This window comes from Diospyros lotus, chromosome 14 (genome assembly GCF_014633365.1).
Source record: "Diospyros lotus cultivar Yz01 chromosome 14, ASM1463336v1, whole genome shotgun sequence".
In the NCBI taxonomy this organism is placed as follows: domain Eukaryota; kingdom Viridiplantae; phylum Streptophyta; class Magnoliopsida; order Ericales; family Ebenaceae; genus Diospyros; species Diospyros lotus.
The window spans coordinates 35,124,649-35,144,949 of NC_068351.1; the positions used below are offsets into that span (position 1 = coordinate 35,124,649).

The 20,301-nt window shown below is 41.5% G+C and overlaps 1 protein-coding gene across 1 annotated transcript; it reads right to left on the reverse strand.

The window, feature by feature from the left end:
* Positions 1-387: 387 nt before the first annotated feature.
* Positions 388-19,113, reverse strand: LOC127790686 (uncharacterized). The gene is made up of 5 exons (XM_052320289.1): positions 18,649-19,113; positions 17,958-18,047; positions 15,643-15,756; positions 15,245-15,520; positions 388-884 (listed from the first exon to the last, which is right to left on the reverse strand). Exons 1-5 carry the CDS (start codon positions 19,069-19,071, stop codon positions 684-686), a joined length of 1,104 nt encoding a protein of 367 aa, XP_052176249.1. The 5' UTR covers positions 19,072-19,113; the 3' UTR covers positions 388-683.
* Positions 19,114-20,301: the final 1,188 nt, after the last annotated feature.

Here is a 20,301-nt window from a genome sequence, read left to right on the forward strand (position 1 = left end):
ATGAATAATTTGCAATCAGTGTAATTTTGGCCAACCTGTAACAGGAGCAAGCTCAAGGCATTAAAGCAAGATGGTCAAATAAAATTGGCATGGCACAGAAGGTGAACCTTGTTGCTGTGGTAGCTTTGCTCCGTTGTGACTCACAGGTTCAAGTCAGGAAAGAGGATCTTGGCCAAGTAAAGGAAAGACTGCAACTTATAACAGAATACTTCTCCAAGTTCTCTGATATGCAGGCAGTGATTGTGCTTGCTCATGTGTCGCAGCATTTATCTGTGCACGAATCTAAAGAAAGCTGATGCCCCTCGGCAACAAAACTATTTTGAAATCCAGAAGATAAGTTTATATAATATAGATCAGAGAGTTCTGGATCATCATTAAACTAGACGATAACAAGAACATAGCCGGCAACTCAGGCTAATGACTGCTCATGTTTCAGTTCTTTCTAACACATTTACAACCAAGATTCTTGAATTTACAGGAGCGATGCTGACAGTTATTGAAAGTAGATAGCCTTGCACTCTGGTCTATAATGGAAAGTACCAAACATTAGCTTAAAGAGAGATTTTTACACATTTGGAAACTAGGGGATCTGTCCCTGTTCTGCAGAAAGTTGAATTCGAATCAGGCCCCCTTGGCACGTTTATTTCTCAACTGACTGAAGAAAAGCAAAAGCATCAAAGCTTCTAATTCCATGGACTTGGCTGTCTACAATCTCTAAATGCTGAAGTACCACCTGAAGCGGCAGGAGAAGGGGAGGAAGCCATGTAACTTGTCCCGGAAACAGATACTGTTGGCGGATTTGTAGGATGACCTTGGTGCCCTGGGGGAGCAAAACGTGACGGACTGCCAACAACAGCCAAGCTTGCTCGAGGAGGATGTGGAACCTGAAAAAAAAGCCACTTGGTGTTAATAAATTTCACATCACTACACTAGCAGTAAAGATTACTATTGCTAAAAATAAATCTCAGTTTACTATTGTTCCTTTCTTTGATCAGTACGACCCCATCTTTGTTATTACTATTCTTGTTACCTTTGAAGACAGTTGATTTTTAAGATTACTAAAACAAGTTGTTCTATTCTACTAAGACATTTCATTGCCTCAGAATGCCAAGTTACATATACTCCTCATTACTGCTAGTAATAATCCCAAAGAACTTTGTGGATCCCAGTTAGGCTTCCTGATAAAAGTTCTCATGAATAAGCAACAAATCATGCTGTTAAGCCCAGCCTGAAAAATAAATTAAGAAAGCAGGCTGCTCCACGCAATCAGGCTAGCCTGAGGCCACAATGTGCCATGCGTCACCTCATGCAAGGTCTGTCAGGGCACCACGCGGGCTTCCCTATAATTCTCTCTATATTGGTCTGAGTATCAATCTCTCTCTAAACGAACTAAATCCCCTGAATCCTCTTCAATTTTTACCCTTTTCTCCATCTTCCTGGTTTGTTTCAGCCTCTCCATTATGCATCTCATGGTGACAAAGGAGGTCGAACAACAACCACCAGCAACATCTTGACCATGAAGTACGAGACAAGTTATATATGCATATTGTTAAATAAGATAAGTAAGGGGGTATTAATGTATTTATCTTTAAGTAAATATATGTATATATATGCTTATGTTGTTCTCTTGAGGTATATACAAACAGTTCCTTTGTATTTATCTAACATGGTATCAGAGCCCAAACCCTAACCTAACCCTAGCCGCCGCCGTCAGCCGACGCCATCACCGCCAGTCGCTTTGCCCGCTGTCGTCATCACCGCAGGTCTCTTCGTCGGCCGCTGTTTCCCTCACTGTCGCGGCTCTTCTTCTCCAGATCGCGACTCCTCTTCTCCAGATCTGGTTCGGCCGCGCCCAGATCTCACCTTTTCCGTCGCCAGGCCTGCGCCCTCACCCTCGCCGCGCTTGCGCCCCCGCCGTCGCCACGCCCGCGCCCGAGCCCGCCCTCACTGTCGCTGCCTCTGTCCCGATCATCTCTCTGTCGCCTTCGCCGCGCCTGTCCAAATTCGGCCATCCTCAGGCGAACTCGAGTGATAGCTTCAGCTGTTGTGCTCTAGATCTGGTATTGCTCCAGATCTGTTCTTTCTTCTCCTTGGTCGTGTAACCCAATCTGCTCCAGATCTGCCATTGCTCCAAATCTGTCTTCCCTCTCTTTGGTTGTGTAATCAAATCTGCTCCAGATTTGCTGTTCTTTCTGTATCATGGATTCATCTCCAGCTCACTCTTCATCCACAAGCCGCTCCACCATGTCCACACCGGTGACCATTCCCCATTTTTCAGGCACACCGGTTATTACAACGAAAAAATTGAGCGGACATAATTATCCCACTTGGTCATGTGCAGTTGAAATTTGGTTTCTTGGTCATGGCCTTGAGGATCATTTATCAAAGACTATTTCAACTGTTTCTGAGGGGGATCAACCTCTTTGGCGGAGAGTGGATGCCCAGTTATTGAGTTTATTGTGGTAGATGCCCAGTTATTGAGTTTATTGTGGTAGACCATTGAGCTGACCTTAATGCCGATATTTCGACCTCTTCGAGAGTGTAGTGCCCTATGGACTCGGGCTCGTGAGCTGTATACTAGTGACATCACTCGTATTTATGATGTGATTTGTGTCTTGTTCAATTTACGACAGACTGATTTGGATATGACCACATATTTGGGTAAGCTTCAAGCTTCTATTACTGACTTTAACGAGTTGATGCCCTTTGATACCGATATCAAGAAACAACAGCACCAACGCGATCAAATGTTTACTATCCTCTGTCTTCATGGAGTTTGACCAGAGCTTGACTCAGTTAAGACACAGATTCTCGGCAGTGCCTCTCTTCCTCCTCTGACAGAAGTATTTGCCAGACTACTTAGAGCCTCCTCTATTACTGTTGATCGTGGCATGTCCGTTGCTGGAGATCACTCCGCCCTAGTTACGACCCCGACTAGTCGTGGTGGTCGTCGGGGTGGTGGTCGTCCACGACCCCAGTGCTCCTATTATAATCGCCTTGGTCACACTAGAGAGACTTGTTATCGCCTACATGGACGTCCACCTCATGCAGCCAGTACTGCTAACATAGTTGTGGGCGTTTCAGAGAGTCAGGCATCTGTTAGGCCCCCGGTTTTGCATACTTACTATAGGCGTCACAAGCATCCGAAGGGGGTTGAGGGTACAGCTGGAGGAAGCACCAATCAGTAGGTGCGCTAAGGGGTATGATAGATATTTGGCTGGTTTGTTACACAAACCAGCAGACACGCCTGCATAACCAAATACGGTTATGCAGGAGAGAGAAGGGAATAACAGCTTATAAAAGGGGTAGGAAGAGAGTGAGAAAGGTGTGAAGAATTTGGAGTTATTGTAGGAGAGTTCTGGGCCTCTCGAACGCCCAGTTGCTGCTGTTCTTACTTTCATTTTCTTGTAATTCCAATTCTGAAATACAATTCAATCCATTTCATCCATTGGAGATCCTTCCTATCAGTTGGATCACATCATTTTGGTATCAGAGCAATAGTCGATCGCCATGGTAAACTTAACCAAGAGAGTGGGGGACCTGGAGGGGAAGGTTGACACGATGAGGGGAGAGATTCAAACCATCAACCGGAACGTAGCAGAAATGCTGGAGCAGTTTGCTATCATGCGCACAAGGTGGGACGAACAGGAACGGGAGCGGAAGGCTAAGGCTCATGGGAACGACTGGCCACCGAAATTGACCCCAGATTCCGAAGTGACACCAGGAGGGGGTATGAGTCACAGAATGGAGGGAAGCATGAGCGTTGCATGGCGACCGGAGGGGAGAGGTAGGAGGCTGGAACTGCCTACCTTCGAAGGAGACAATCCAGACGACTGGATTTTCAAGGCGGAGAGATACTTCACGATCAACCAGCTCTCGGAGGATGAGAAGATAGAGTCCGCTGCACTATGCTTCGAGGCAGGGGCCCTCGCTTGGTTCCAGTGGGAGTCTAGGCACAGGGGGATCCGTAGCTGGGAGGGGCTCAAGCAGGGAATTCTTAACCGATTCCGCCCAACTCAAGAAGGATTGTTGGAAGAGAGGTTCCTTGCTCTGCGACAAGAAGGCACGGTTAAGGAATATAGGCTGATGTTTGAGGCATTGGCGGTACCTGTGTCAGACGTCTCTGAGGCGTTCTTGGAAGGACATTTCATCAACGGCCTTAAGCCTGAAATTAAGGCTGAGATCAAGGTATTACAACCCAGGGGGTTGGATCGGGTCATGCTAATAGCGCAATGTATAGAGGATAAAAATGCAGTCGTCCTGAGCTGCGGTAGGGGGTTCGGACCAGTGGGAAGTAAAATTCCCACCTACTCTACCACTAACACCGTTAGAATCCCTCCCACTCAATCTAGAAGCCCGACTCCTTATTCGAGAGTCTCGAACCAGGTGAGTAGTAAGCTACCAGTGGCCGAGAGTGGTAGTAATGTTCCTTTTAAACGGCTCAGTGAGGCTGAGTGGAAAGCCAAGAGGGAGAAGGGATTGTGTTTCCGTTGTGATGAGAAATACTCGATTGGCCACAGGTGCAAGAACAAGGAGCTGCACGTTATGATGATCTATGATGAAGAGAAAGAAAGGGAAGGATCCGAGAGGGGAACCACGGAGGTGAGAGAAGACGAGGGAGGAGAGGAAGTGCACCAAGGCAGTGAAATCATTGAACTCTCTATGAATTCGGTGGTTGGTTTAACAACACCGCAGACCATGAAGCTACAAGGCGTTATCAAAGGGCAACCAGTAGTAGTACTGATCGATGGGGGGGCGACGCACAACTTTATAGCGGCCGAGTTAGTTCAACGATTGGGACTGCCACGAACAGAAACAACTGGTTATGGTGTTATCATGGGCACGGGAATGGCAGTGCAAGGGGCCGGGATTTGCAAGGGGGTAAAGTTGCATCTACAAAACTTGCAAATAGTGGAAGATTTTCTACCTCTGGAGCTGGGTAGCTCAGATGTAATTCTTGGGATGAAGTGGTTGGCTGCGGTGGGAAAAATGAGAGTGGATTGGAAGGCCTTGACTATGAAGTTCCAGATGGGGGGATTAGCCGTGACCTTGCAGAGAGACCCTAGCTTGAGCAAAAGCTTGGTATCCCTGAAGGCAATGATGAAGGCTTTCAAGGAGAATGGAGAATGAGTGCTGCTTGAATTGGGAACGATGGCATCTGATTACAGTGACAAAACGGTCGAGATCCCACCGTTCCTTAAGCAAGTGTTAGCTAAGTTCGAGGAGGTGTTTTCAGCACCTGAAGGGCTGCCTCCTTCCAGAAAGAAGGATCATGCCATCAACCTGCTGCCAGGCACAACTCCGGTCAGTGTGCGGCCCTACCATTATCCCTATCTACAGAAAAACGAGATTGAAAAGATGGTAGGAGAGATGCTAGCTGCAGGGATCATACAACCCAGTTCCAGCCCCTTTTCGAGCCCGGTTCTGCTGGTCAAGAAAAAAGATGGAGGGTGGAGGTTCTATGTGGATTATAAGGCATTAAATAAGGTGACAGTGGCCGACAAATTCCCAATTCCAGTGATTGAAGAGCTGCTGGATGAGCTTCATGGAGCCAAGGTCTTCTCCAAACTCGACCTTAAGTCCAGGTATCACCAAATTCGCGTCAAGGCAGAGGATATTCCAAAGACAGCATTCCGGACGCATGAAGGCCACTACGAATTCCTCGTAATGCCTTTTGGATTAACTAACGCGCCAGCCACATTTCAGTCACTGATGAATGACATCTTCAGAGAACAGATGAGGCGTTTCGTGCTAGTTTTCTTCGACGACATCTTGGTTTTTAGCAAAGACTTTGAACAGCATGCACAGCACTTGTGCTATGTTCTGGAGGTGTTGGCAGCTAACCATTTATTTGCGAATAAGAAGAAGTGTTCGTTCGGACAATTGGAAATTGAGTACCTAGGTCACATTATATCACATGAAGGAGTCTCGGCTGATTATAACAAGGTAAAAACCATGTTAGAGTGGCCCTCTCCCGCCACACTGAAGGAGTTGCATGGTTTTCTTGGTCTCACTGGGTACTATAGGCGTTTTGTTAAAGATTATGGCAAGATAGCTTGGCCACTCACGGACAGACTCAGGAAGGGTAATTTCTTTTGGGATGAAGCGGCTGAGCAAGCTTTCTGCCAGCTCAAAGGGAGGATATATCTACCAAAGGGTTCTTCTCTCATCCCATTGCTCTAACATGAGGGTCATGATGGGAGTGTTGGGGGGCACTCGGGATTCTTGAAGACTTACAAGAGGATCGCGGCAAGTGTGTATTGGTTGGGGATGAAGAGGGACATTAACAGGTATGTAAGCCACTGTGCGGTTTGCCAGCAAAACAAAGTACTGGCACTCAAACCAGGAGGACTTTTGCAACCCCTTCCGATTCCAAATCAAATTTGGGAAGACCTTGCGATGGACTTTATCGAAGGCTTACCCAGGTCAGGAAAAATAGACTCGATTTTGGTGGTGGTTGATAGACTCAGTAAGTATGGCCATTTTATTGGGTTGAAACACCCTTTTTCTGCTGGAGAAGTGGCAGGAGTCTTCATCAAGGAGGTTGTAAGGCTTCATGGTCTACCACAGTCCATTGTGTCTGATCGGGATAAGATATTCATGAGCAAATTCTGGGAGGAACTCTTTCATCTCCAAGGTACCAAGCTCCAACGCAGCACAGCTTACCATCCACAAACGGATGGTCAAACGGAGGTGCTGAATAGGACATTGGAGACCTACCTTCGTTGCTTTGCTTCTTCCAAACCAAAATCTTGGTTTGTGTGGCTGCCTTGGGCGGAATTGTGGTACAATACTTCATACCACACAGCCTCTAGAACTACACCTTTCCAGGCCGTCTATGGGCGCGAACCGCCAGCAATACTTAAAGTTGAAAAGGGATCCACTTCGGTTTCAGTGGTAGAGCAGCAGCTTGTCGAGAGAGATCACATTCTGGAGGAACTGAAGGCACAACTACAAAGAGCTCAAGCTATAATGAAGAAAGGGGCTGATGTGAAGAGAAGAGCAGTAAAGTTTCAAGTAGGGGATCTAGTTTAGTTAAAACTAATTCCCTATCGTTGAAAGTCATTGGCTGGTCGTGCCAATGAGAAACTGGCTCCTAGATTCTATGGTCCGTTTGAGATTGAGAGGGAGGTTGGACCGGTGGCTTACAGGTTAAAATTACCTTCATCTTGCAGCATTCACCCAGTGTTCCATGTGTCTAAGCTCCAAGAGGCCAAAGGGGCATTGCAAGCCACGGTGGATATTCCCAATCAGTTAAGTGCAGAGCTGGAGATGCTGGTCGAACCGGAGGCAGTATTGGGAGTCAGACCAGGCAAAGGAAATAATGTGGGAGGTTTGGATGTTCTTCTGCAATGGAAGGGGTTACCCCCATTAGAAGCCACTTGGGAGCCTTTCAGCCTCATTCAGCAGCAGTTTCCAAATTTTCACCTTGAGGACAAGGTGAAAGTTGGGGGAGGGAGTGATGTTAGGCCCCCGGTTTTGCATACTTACTATAGACGTCACAAGCATCCGAAGGGGGTTGAGGGTACAGCTGGAGGAAGCACCAATCAGCAGGTGCGCTAAGGGGTAGAATAGATATTTGGCTGGTTTGTGTAACAAACCAGCAGACACGCCTGCATAACCAAATACGGTTATGCAGGAGAGAGAAGGGAATAACAGCTTATAAAAGGGGTAGGAAGAGAGTGAGAAAGGTGTGAAGAATTTGGAGTTATTGTAGGAGAGTTCTGAGCCTCTTGAACGCCCAGTTGCTGCTGTTCTTACTTTCATTTTCTTGTAATTCCAATTCTGAAATACAATTCAATCCATTTCATCCATTGGAGATCCTTCCTATCGGTTGGATCACATCAACATCTAGCACACCCAGTGATTCCTCACCAGTGATTATCTCCGGGGGGGAGTATGCTCAGTTTCTTCAGTTTCGAGCAGCACAACAGGCTACTTCACCTGTCACATCCTTTCCTGACACTGGTAACCCTACTGCCTGCTTTACTAAGTCTTCATCTTCTCTTAGCCCATGGATCTTCGACTCCGATGCCACCAATCACATGTTTGGTAATCGTTCTCTCCTATCTCATGTTCAAACTTCGCAGTCTCTACCTCCTGTTACATTGGCTGATGGCTCTCAAGCCTCAGTCACGGATATTGGTACCGCATTACCTCTTCCTACTTTACCATTATCATCTGTTTTACATTTACCACAATGTACCTTTAATTTGCTCTCTATCAGTTAACTCACTCGCAGTCTTAATTGCTCTATAACTTTCTCGTCTGATTCTGTTCTTGTGCAAGATCGGGGGATTGGACGGATGATTGGCACGGGGCTTGAGTCTCATGGTCTCTACTATCTGTCTCTCCCTGCTTCTTTAGCGGCGTGCATGACAACAACTTCCCCACTACAAGTCCATTGTCGGTTGGGGCACCCATCTCTTCCCAATCTCAAGAAGCTGGTTCCCAGTCTCTCTAGTATTTCTTCCTTAGAGTGCGAGTCTTGTCAATTTGGGAAACACATTCGTAGTTCTTTCCCAAGTAGAGTTACTAAACGTGCTAGTTCTCCTTTTTCAGTAGTCCATTCAGATGTATGGGGTTCCAGTCGTGTCAGTTCACAAGACGATTTTCGTTATTTTGTAACATTTATTGATGATTTCTCTCGGACTACATGGTTATATTTAATGAAAACGCGTTCAGAGTTATTTTCAGTCTTCACTACATTTTGTGCTGAAATTAGAACACAGTTCAATTTGCCTATCCGTGTTCTTCATAGTGATAATGCTCTTGAATATTTGTCTCTCCCATTTAGATTTTATATGGCATCCAATGGGATTCTTCACCAGACTTCGTGTCCTAGAACCCCACAACAAAATGGGGTAGCTGAATGCAAGAATCGCCATTTAATTGAGACAACCCGCACACTTTTTCTTCATATGCATGTTTCACTTCAATACTGGAGTGATGATGTCTTAACTGCATGTTACTTAATTAACCACATGCCATCTTCTGTTCTTAATTCTCCGATTCTGTGTCTGTTGGGTTACCTTTACTTGTTCCTTCTCTTGACCTCACATCACCTTCATCTCCAACGCCTTCACCATCTCCACCATCATTTGCCTCTCACCTTGATCGCTCTGATCTTCAGGTCTATCAACGGCGTCCACATCTCGTAGCCCAACCAGCACCGACTGTTGTCGCTAGTCCGCGGGAGCCGTCTCCTGACTCATCCCTGGTGCCAACTCGTTCTTCCTCCTCTGGTCCGTCGCCTTCGACTTTTGATCTTGACTTGCCTATTGCTCTTCGTAAAGGTACTCGCCATCCTATCTCCCATTTTGTTAGCTATGATTATTTGTCCCCTGGATATTCTGCTTTTGTTTCTTCTTTATCTTCTGTTTCACCTCCTAAATTTGTTCCCGAAGCTCTTTCCCATCCAGGGTGGCGGGCTGCTATGGTTGAAGAAATGTCTGCTTTACATTCCACTGGGACTTGGGACTTAGTACCTCTTCCCAAGGGTAAGTCTACTGTTGGTTGTCGCTGGGTTTACACTGTTAAAGTTGGCCCTGATGGCCGGATTGATCGTCTTAAGGCTCGCCTTGTTGCTAGAGGATACACTCAAGTTTATGGTCTTGATTATGGCGATACATTCTCTCCTGTTGCTAAGATCTCCTCTGTTCGCCTTTTCTTATCCCTTGCTGCTATGTTTCACTGGCATCTTCATCAATTGGACATCAAAAATGCCTTTCTCCATGGCGATTTACAGGAGGAGGTGTATATGGAGCAACCTCCTGGCTTTGTTGCTCAGGGGGAGTCTGGACTGGTGTGTCGCTTTCGAAATCTCTATACGGTTTAAAACAGTCTCCTCGAGCTTGGTTTGGTCGATTTAGTTCAGCTATTCTTGAGTTTGGGTTAACTCGCAGTGAAGCTAATCATTCTGTTTTTCATCGTTCTCAGTCTGGCCGCCACATTCTTCTAGTGGTGTATGTTGATGATATAGTACTTACAGGGGATGATGATGTTGGTATCACTGAATTGAAGGCACATCTTCACCAACAGTTTCAGACGAAGGATTTGGGTCCTTTGAGATATTTTTTGGGTATTGAGGTAGCTCGGTCAAAGCAAGGCATCTATATTTCTCAAAGGAAGTATGCCTTGGATATGCTAGAAGAGACAGGATTGCTTGGATGTAAACCTACAGATACCCCTATGGATCCAAATATCAAGCTGTTATCGAGACAGGGGGAGCCTCTTTCTGATCATGGGCGCTACCGTCGATTAGTTGGGAAACTTAATTACCTCACTGTCACTCGTCCTGATATTTCATTTGCTGTGAGTATGGTAAGTCAGTTCTTGGATTCACCTTGTGACAGTCACTAGGATGCAGTGATACGTATTCTTCGATATATTAAGCCTACCCCTGGTCAGGGTATATTGTATCAAAATCATGAGCACAGTCAGATTGTGGGAGATACAGATGCTGATTGGGCAGGATCACCTAGTGACAGGAGATCCACATCTGGATACTGTGTTTTTGTGGGTGGAAACCTAGTCTCTTGGAAAAGTAAGAAGCAAACTGTTGTTGCCAGATCCAGTGCAGAGGCTGAATACAGGGCAATGGCCGTAACAACATGTGAGCTAGTGTGGTTGAAACAATTAATTGAGGAGTTAGGAGTTACGCAGGTTAAGCCTATGCAATTGGTTTGTGACAACCAGGCTACAATGCATATTGCCTCTAACCCTATGTTTCATGAGAGAACCAAACATATTGAAATTGATTGTCATTTTGTTAGAGAAAATGTGCTCTCTGGGAATGTAGTTACAACATATGTGGGTTCCAATGATCAACTGACTGATTTACTCACCAAGTCGCTTAGAGGGTCTCGTGTGAATTATATTTGTACCAAACTAGGCATGCTCAATATATATGCTCCAGCTTGAGGGGGAGTGTTAAATAAGATAAGTAAGGGGGTATTAGTGTATTTATCTTTAAGAAAATGTATGTATATATATGCTTATGTTGTTCTCTTGAGGTATATACAAACAGTTCCTTTGTATTTATCTAACACATTATACAACCACTCCCTACTCTCTCTCTCACAGTGATATACCCTTTGTCCTTACCTCCTTTCTGTGCTATATCTCTCCCCTTCTCATTTTATTTTTCTGATATGGGCTTCAATGATGGGTCTACCAAAACCCTAGACCCTTGGTAGCCAAACCCTACCACAGTTTCCTCTTTGTTTATACAACAAAACCCTAGTCCCTTAGCAACTGAAACCCTAGTATGTGCATTCCCCTTCTGTGTTGATTTCCCAGCCATGTGAATACCCCTCAGAATCAACTGTCTAGTAAGTTGAGAACCTTACCCTCAACCTCCAGCAAACCTAACCCTACTGTCTACCCTTCTTGACAGCATCACCACACCAAGATAATGGAAATCTTCACTATTTCCTTCCATCTCTGCCAATAGCACAAGCTTTAGGCTAGGTGGCTCCAGCTATTCTGCCAATCAGAAATCACAGCCAGAGTGGCAGGTCAACAGTCCCTTTGGCAGGCCTCAATCTTTGTGATGACTGAATACCAAGACGCGCCTTCTTATTTTGAGAAACCCTATCCAAACCTAGAATTTTCCTTGTTTGGTTACAAGTCCAATTCACTGACCCTAACTTGGCTAGAATAAGGTGCAGTCAATGATGATGGAGGTTAGAAGTCCAACTCTATTCTTATCCAGGTTCAAATATTCCTATTGTTGCCACAATTTCCGCTTCACACACTCACACTCAACCCTCAAGAAAGACACCAATCCTCACACAGTTTTGACAGAATTGAATAGAACAAGAAACTCACACAATCACACCCAATATGCCAAGGATTTATCCTGGTTCGAAGACCCTATGTCCAGACTGATGAGGCTTTGGTTCCACTATCTTGGAAAAACAAAGAGATAATACAAGCACTGTCCTCACAACCCTATACACAAGCTGATCTACAGGAGATTACAAAGCACAGTAATTCACTTTTCTCTCACACACACAGCGCACAATCTCTCTCAAGATACAGAATGAATTCAGCCGTCTAAATGACCCCTCTATTTATAGAATATAGAGGCGGGAGTTAAAAGGAGATATAATAACCGGTAAACCGCCTTATATATAAAGGGCAGTTACCGTTACAATCAACCTAACAGCTACTTAACACAAACGACTGTTACCTTGCTTCCTTTTTGAATCCTTTCTATCTTCCAAGCCTTAAGACTAATCTTAGGTAAACCTTTTAACACCTATGCCCATTTGAGATAGCTTGCCCCAAATTGGATATGCCATATTGAAATAAGCTCAACTGAAGCTTAGCTGTAAGCACCCATTATATACGGTATACAGGCCCACTTGGACTGACCATTCCTCAACCAATTGGGCAGTCCAACCAGTTTGGTCAGGTCCAATTCAGCTAGCCCAAGTTTCAATCTAGCTATTTGGTCTGCTCGAGCCTGACCCAGCCCAGCTCTCGGCATTAGGACCACGCAAGCTGATCTAGCCTAGCCCTTGGGTGGCCCAGCTACAACTGTGCAGCCCTTTTCACAGCCAAATCCCAACAACTACTGTGGGGCCAACAGGCTTTTGTGAAACACAAACTTAGGCTGCCTCAGTGATGGCCTGGTTTGGTGACTGCTGGTTGTGTCCTGACCTGCTTCCATGTCCAACCTGGTCCATATGATTGGGTCCATTCTATCCTTTTTCAACATTTGTCTAGAGGTTGGAAGCATTGAAATGGTCCAATTCAATGAAGCAAGTTTAGGTTGGGTTAGGGTTGATAAGGATCAGGGATAGGTTACAAGTAATATATTTGGTTTTATACTGACATTTTCATTTTGATGATAGGCACACCTAATACACTCCTGGGGAGGCACACCTAACTGCTGCTTTGCCAGTAAACTGTGAGTACTAGGTGTATGTTATGATAGCATTTTCTTGACATGATATTTATTGCATGCATTTCCTCTCTAAATGTTATTGTGTGTGTGTACATATATATGTATATACTGTTTGCAGCATCAATAAACATGAAATATTTGTCAAACAGATGTACTACTACTTGGGGGGCAAGGGTTCTTATATTGTTGGGTAGGTTTGATGTGACTATTGATATGACAGTTTGACATATACATGAATTCTACCACATATAGCCCACCCTTTTTACATGACTTCTACTGCATTAGGTGTAGTCTAGTTAGGATATTTTAGGCTAACTGTGGGTGATGTCAGTCATAGGTGCACCTCATCCACCTTAGCAGACGAGATGCCAACCCTGAATGTTGGCCAATGATGGGTCATTGTTCTTCAACTCCCCCAGGCTCATTTTCTTACACTATGTATTTGTGTACTCGAGTGATAAAAATTTACTTTCATTTATACTATATTCCCTAACTCTCACGTATGGATTCCCTGCTCTGCATCGATTTTTTTCCCAATCTGTCATATAACATTGCCTATCTATTCACTGTCATGTGACTCTTACCTAGTGATTCTCTTCTCAGATTTTATTTCTTGACTGACTTTGAGGCAAGAAATCATATTTAGAGTTCATTTTGGTATGAGGGAGGTTCAGTTGGCCCTGTTCCCCCTATTTTTTATTTAGACATCCTGTTCAGGATGCACAGTTAGGATTGGTCCACCACTTGTTATGTAACCTCCATATTGTTATGTACCTCGAATGTTGAGATGAGACTACATATGTAGAATACCCTTGATTATGGGTTGTATTATTCAATATGGATTCTGAATCATTGTTTATATGAATGTGTGTGTATTCAAGGTTCATCCTATTCATAGTTGATTGAAATTGGATGGCGGTTCTAGGACCCTAGGAGCCATTCACAACCCTGTAGGTTGGGTCATGACACATGCAGTCAATTACCCATGAGTTTGACTAAACTTGAGTTCCACATCAGGTATCAAAAGATAATCTTAGTTTTCTCTCTCTTGTAGTATTTATAGATCGTAGACAGCTGAATAAATCAGCAACAAATAGGCATATATACGTTCAAAAGTCAGCCTACACCAACAGACTGTTCAGTATTATCAAAGAGACTTCCACAGCCAAATTGTTGACACTAGCACAAATTCTATGATTAATGTTTAATATCTTATGCAACCTTTTCTTGAATGAAAACAAAAAAGAAAAAATCATAAACCACAGCCATAATCCAATTAAGTGGGGTTGGCTTTTGAGGGGAAGAGCATTGTGAGCCAATTCTCTGAATTCATCCCACGAGTCTTGTCTATCAATAGTTTAAGAGCTAACATGAATAAGAAGGTGAGCTGATTACTTAAAAAGTTTCAGGTTGGGAAGTTCCTTGCTTGCTAAAAGATGGGGTGTACTTGACTAGTTGAGTTTTTAAAGTCAACTAGTTATTCCATTCGCAATTCAATATAAAAATCATGTAGCTGGAATTTATATCTCCAACAATGGGTTCGCAGTCGTCACCAAACTAGGAACGGTAAAATCCCAAGAGCAGAACAGATTTTAAACTTGCGATCAGTTAGGTATCAGATATGAAGAAATTCCATAATGTTTCTGGAAAGAGAAAAAGATTCTGAAAAAGTTCCTAATAACCTCAAAAAAGTTCTGAGAGGTTAATTTTTTTTTTCAGTCTTCCAAGGTTTCATCAAACTTGTTATCTCTTGAGATGACTTCATAAATTAGTTTCTTAATGACCGGATGCTCCATGTAGGTGCAAATTCTGAGGTGACAAACTGACATTGACGCTTAGTATTGTAGAGTGCATAAGTAAAAATTATTTTTATTTCAATCTCTTTTACCACAGACATTAGGAAGATGCTGTTCAGTTAAAAATACAACAGTGTGCTATGTCATGCAAAGAAAGTACATGGAAAACAAAGGCCCTATCAGAATTCATATGTTCAGTAACCACAAAGTAGCAATGACCCAATAGCTTCAACATGTCCTCGGCAACAGAACAAATCATTCAACCAATTAAATGGCTCTTTAAGATACCAGTCATTGTAAACAGAACACAAAGCAAATACAAGAAATTAAGCTCATGAAATTTATAATGACAGATTCATGAGGAAAGCAAAGGGTTCAACAAGCGTTACTAATTATATCTTCCATATAATTCTACACTAATTTATTTTTCTATTTGGCTAACTACCACATAATATATGCTAGTAATAGAAAATAAACCAAAATCTCACTCCACAATCAGATTTATTGGCAAGAAAAAATCAGTATATATTACCACAGTTAAGGCTGGTCTTCTATGAGGAGAATCAGAAGATGGTGATGTGCTACTTGTGCGAAGCAAATGGCGAGAATGCACATTCTGGTTTGAAAGATCATCAGCTTCTCCAGGTTCAACATGGCCAAGATTTCCATCTGACCCCAACCTAGGAGTGGCAAGCCTAGTCATTGACCCAGAATCATTCATAGCATCCACTTGAAGTGGAACGGATGGACGATTTCCTACTCCTTGTGGGCTACTTCGCCTCTTCAATTCTTCTTCTACATTCAAGATCTGGTGAGAACACCATCAAACAGCCAAGTTACTGATTATTGTAGAGGAAGAATGTTGGAGCAAAAGGTCCTATATACACGAAGTGTGAAGAGGTACAAAATAATGGTGAAACATAATACTACCTGTTTCAGCAGTTGTACTAAATTATGTTTCTTTCCATTCAGAGTTTGCAATCTGTCCTGAATTTCCTTTTTCCTTTTCTCTTTATCAATTAAGACATCCACTTTGATGCTTGCCTGGTACATCCAAGTAAAAATCTTAAGAACCAATAAGAGAAGAAGGTAAAGAAGTTTTATAATTCAGAAGGAGAAGTTCTTTCCAGTCAGATAATGAGCTTATGGTGTTCATGGGGTATGTGCAAGACATGGCTAAAGATCCCAAAATTCAGCGTGAAAGATTCCAATCATTGAGACCCAAAGCCCAAAGCATGGTATATTAACGATTTGTTCTATTATAAACCACAAGAGAACCAAACAAAGGAAAACAATACGTATACAAAAATAAACAAAAAAAAGTAAAAGGAAAACCTTTGCATCTTGAAGCTCCACTCATAATTTTATGTGCAGTGCAACCTAGTTATTTATTTATCATGATTCAGATGGATACAAATACTGTAGAAGTGATGACTTACATGAATTTACATCCTTCTCTCACCTATTTTCTCCTCTATTTCATCTTGATTCAGACCAAAGCTTTGTAGATAAGTATGTTCAGATATCTATTCACATTGATGATTCTCAAATCAACTAAATAATATCCCATGGATATGCTGTCAAATATTGTTTCTTTTGGGTTTTATAACCATGAATCAAAATCCAGTATTAATGCTTATAATATTGCCATGGTGCATGCTATTTGTAGATGACATTGTATTGGTGGATGAAACAAAAGAAGGTGTGCATACCGAGCTCAAGTTATGGAGGAACACTCTAGAAGCCAAAGGTTCTAGATTAAGTATAGTGAAACCTTAACAAATGGAATGCAAGTTTTACTGAAAATAAGAGTGTACATGGTGTTATGGTAAAATTGGAAAATCTAGTCCTACTGAGAAAATATCACTTTAGATATATTGGAATAATCATCCAAAACGATGGGGAGATTAACGAGGATATCACACATAGCATTAAGGCAATATGGTTAAGATGGAAAAGTGCATGTGACATTTTATGTGATAGTAAAATTTCATTAAAACTAAAAGGAAAATTTTATAAGACAATTACAAGACCAGCTTTGTTGTATGACACAAAATGTTAGGCAAGAAAGCACCAATATTTACAAGATAAGTGAATGTAACATAGATGAAGATGTAAATATATATCCATGGCCGTATAAGAAAAGATAAAATTAGAAATAAGGTTATTCGTAACAAAATCAGAGTGACTCCTATTGATGATAAGATGTGTGAAACACAAATAAGATAGTTTGGGCAGAAAAGAAAACCAATATAGGTTCTTGTCAAAAGAGTGGATGGAATGGAACAAGCAATTAGCTAAAGAAGTTGAGGAAGACTAAGAAAACTTAGTTGGGAACACTTAAGTTTAATATTAATTAAGGGCCTTAGAAAAAGATATGAGCATGGATAGAAATAAATGGAAAGCTAGAATTCATGTACTTGATCCCACATAGTGGAATGAACACTTGGTCTGTTGTTATAAAGTTTGAACAATATCAACACTTAGAAATAAATACGAGAATTATTCTATGGTGATTCTCATATTTTCACTTTACTTAATCTAAAACCTTTACTATTCACATTTTCTCTTGTCTCATCCACCAACACAATATTATTTGCAAATAGTTTACACCATGACACCTCTGCCTGGGCATGTTTACTGAGTTCATCCATTACTAAGGCATATAAGCAAGGACTTAATAGGTATCCTTGGAGGGATTCCATTGTAATAGGAAAACCTTGATATGTCCTCCACATCTTTCTGTTCCATCGTTTACTTGTTTATCTTGTCAATTCCTATTAGGCTATTACTAACATAACCTCAAGTTTTTGTTAAAATAATTGTTGTTACTTTGCCAACATAAACAGGTAACAACTCTTATTACATAATTCATTAAATTCAAACTATTTATTAATTAGTACATTTTCATATTTACTTGGAATTCTAGAAGGAGGCTCTTGATTTGACACTTCACAAGTTTTTTAGTTGGTGATATAGTGCTTAGTTCATTAAAGAGGATCCGAGTATAGTTGAATTAGAGAAGTGTTAACTATGCTTTTATGTCAAATTTATCATTAACTATTTATTTAAATGTGTAGTGGAAGATGTCTAAGTATGTTAAAACAATTACAAATCTTTAACTTATTTAGACTTCGTCATTGGCTCATTTGTTAAATCTGTTATTTATATTTATTTTTATTTTTTTTATCTCCATGAATAAGCTCATTTATTTCTCATTATTGTCTTTCTTAGTCACGAGTTACCTCTGCCTCCACTGGCATTTTGACATGTGATTTTCCGCTTGCATCAGCTGGATCAGTGGCGCTTTGAGGCAGCCCTTCAGGTTTTGCATCCTGTAATGCATCAGAGCCATCAATTCATTTTGCTTACCCATATTTTAAGCAATTGTTTTACAAAGCTTCAACAGAATCATTGTTTCCAAACAGTATTACAAATAGCACAAAATGGTTTAACAATGAGAACTTCAAGTGAACCCATGAAAAAGCCATTTGGTGATATAGTCATTGTTCTTTTTATTTCTGCTTTCCCTTCTATTCTTGGGTTTTTCTGTTTTCTTTCTTCACAAATAACTCTATATATGTATAACTCAAAAAATGCCTTAGAACCCTGTTTATTCTTCAAGAATGTGCATATTCTGATTATATTCATGTAATGGATGTAAAAATCCTCCAGAAAAACTTGTGAATACACATACCCTGCTAAACAAGAGCGAGTTATTTTCCGCAACTCGTCCTATCAATTTCCTCGATGCTTTCAAACTTGCATATACACTACAACACTTCTTCAGTTCTTTTCTTTCTTTTTTTTTTTTTTTTGTTGTAATCGTGAACAACCAGTTCCAGTTGTATATGTTCATATCAATTTGAACTAAGAAGCAGCCAGAGCAGCCAAACAATGAAGTTTCTAAAAGATAACCACAAAAGTAATGAGTACCTCTGTCTCCACTAGCATTTCGTCCTGTGATTTTCCAGTCGCATCCGTTGGATTGACGGCGCTTTTAGACGCCCCTTCAGGTTTCACATCCTGAAATGCATCAGAGCCATCAACAGATTTCGGCGACAAATCACCGCCATCCAGAGTCTTCCGATTGCAGGCGTCTCCTCCATGAGTCTCTTCCTCCGTTGGTTTATTCTCTTTCGCATCTACTTCTTCTTCTTGATTCGCAGCATGGTTGGTGTTAGGGTTTGGGTCAAGGTCTGAGGAGTCGGAACGAAGGCGAGCAAGGGCAGCGTCGCGGCGGCGAGTGAGGATACGAAAGTCTCTGAGGGAGACCGTGCGAGGTGGCATCGGCCATTCCCGAGGCTGGTCGGGAACCTGGTGGAGGTTCCCTCGGTACAAATATATCGGCGACACCATTTCTACTCTATAAGCTCTCTCTCGGTTCCTAGCTATTGGAAGAAGGAACTGAGATATGAAACTTTTGAAATTTTGAGAAAATTATATTTAGTCCCCCTAAAATTCTATTAAATTACAGAAGACACTTTTTGTATTTCCAAAAGTCACGCCCACCATTACTATTAAATTACAGTAAATGTAACTTTATTTTAGGTAAATTACATTTATTATACTTTATTTTTTTGTCTTATAATAATTTTATTGATTGATGAAATATTATAAAATACGATATATTTATTATCAACTAATATATTTAGTAGAAATAATGTGCAATAATTACATCTTACTTAAAAAAAATTATATTTATTACATATTACCCTAAACTCTAATCTCCCGAGATAACATATGCGGTTCATAGCACATATTTGGGAGCTTAAATTATCGCAAAGTTGTGGGTTCGAGTCTACCTCCATGCAAGTGTTAATAATTTGTGCCTATTCGAAAGGGCAAGCCTTGAGTCTGTCTCCATGATCAATTGCCTCTCCTCAATTTCTAAAATTGCACTTGGTCTTTTGACTCAAGATCTTAATTCCCCTCAAATTATTATGCCCTTTAATAATTGCTCTTCTTGAAAAAAAAATAAAAAAATATAGGCAATTAAGTAATATAAAAAAAAATTAGTATACAAACTTAAGATTTATGTCCATTTAACTCGAAATCCCGACACTTCCACTATGTGTGTGTAGATCATAAAATTGAAGAGTCCCTGAAAACTTATTGGTGGACCAACGACTATAAGGCATCACAAAACAACAAACTGGTGATGGTTGAGGTGGTTGGTGGTTTTTGATGGATTTCGTGTTTAATGGTGGTTGTGTGATGGTCGTGATAATAGTTGATCATCAAAGAATGAAAAAGATAAGGAGATGGTGGTTGGTGGATTACAATGAAGGCGATGGTCGGAGAACATAGTGGAAACGGAGATGCAGTGGTTGGATTAGTTTGCCATTAATGGTAGTCGAGTTCAATCTCTAGTGTAGGTTCTAAAATGGAGAGATAATACTAAGGTTGTCTATACTGGTGCATAAATTAAATGTTTTATTAATACAAATAAAAAAATTACACTAAACTTTCAAACTTTGAATTTATTAATAAATTTAGTTATTATATTTTATTTTTTTACAATAATATTTGAACTTTAATTTTTATTACAATTTAATATATTTTTCATTTTTTAACACATTCTATAAA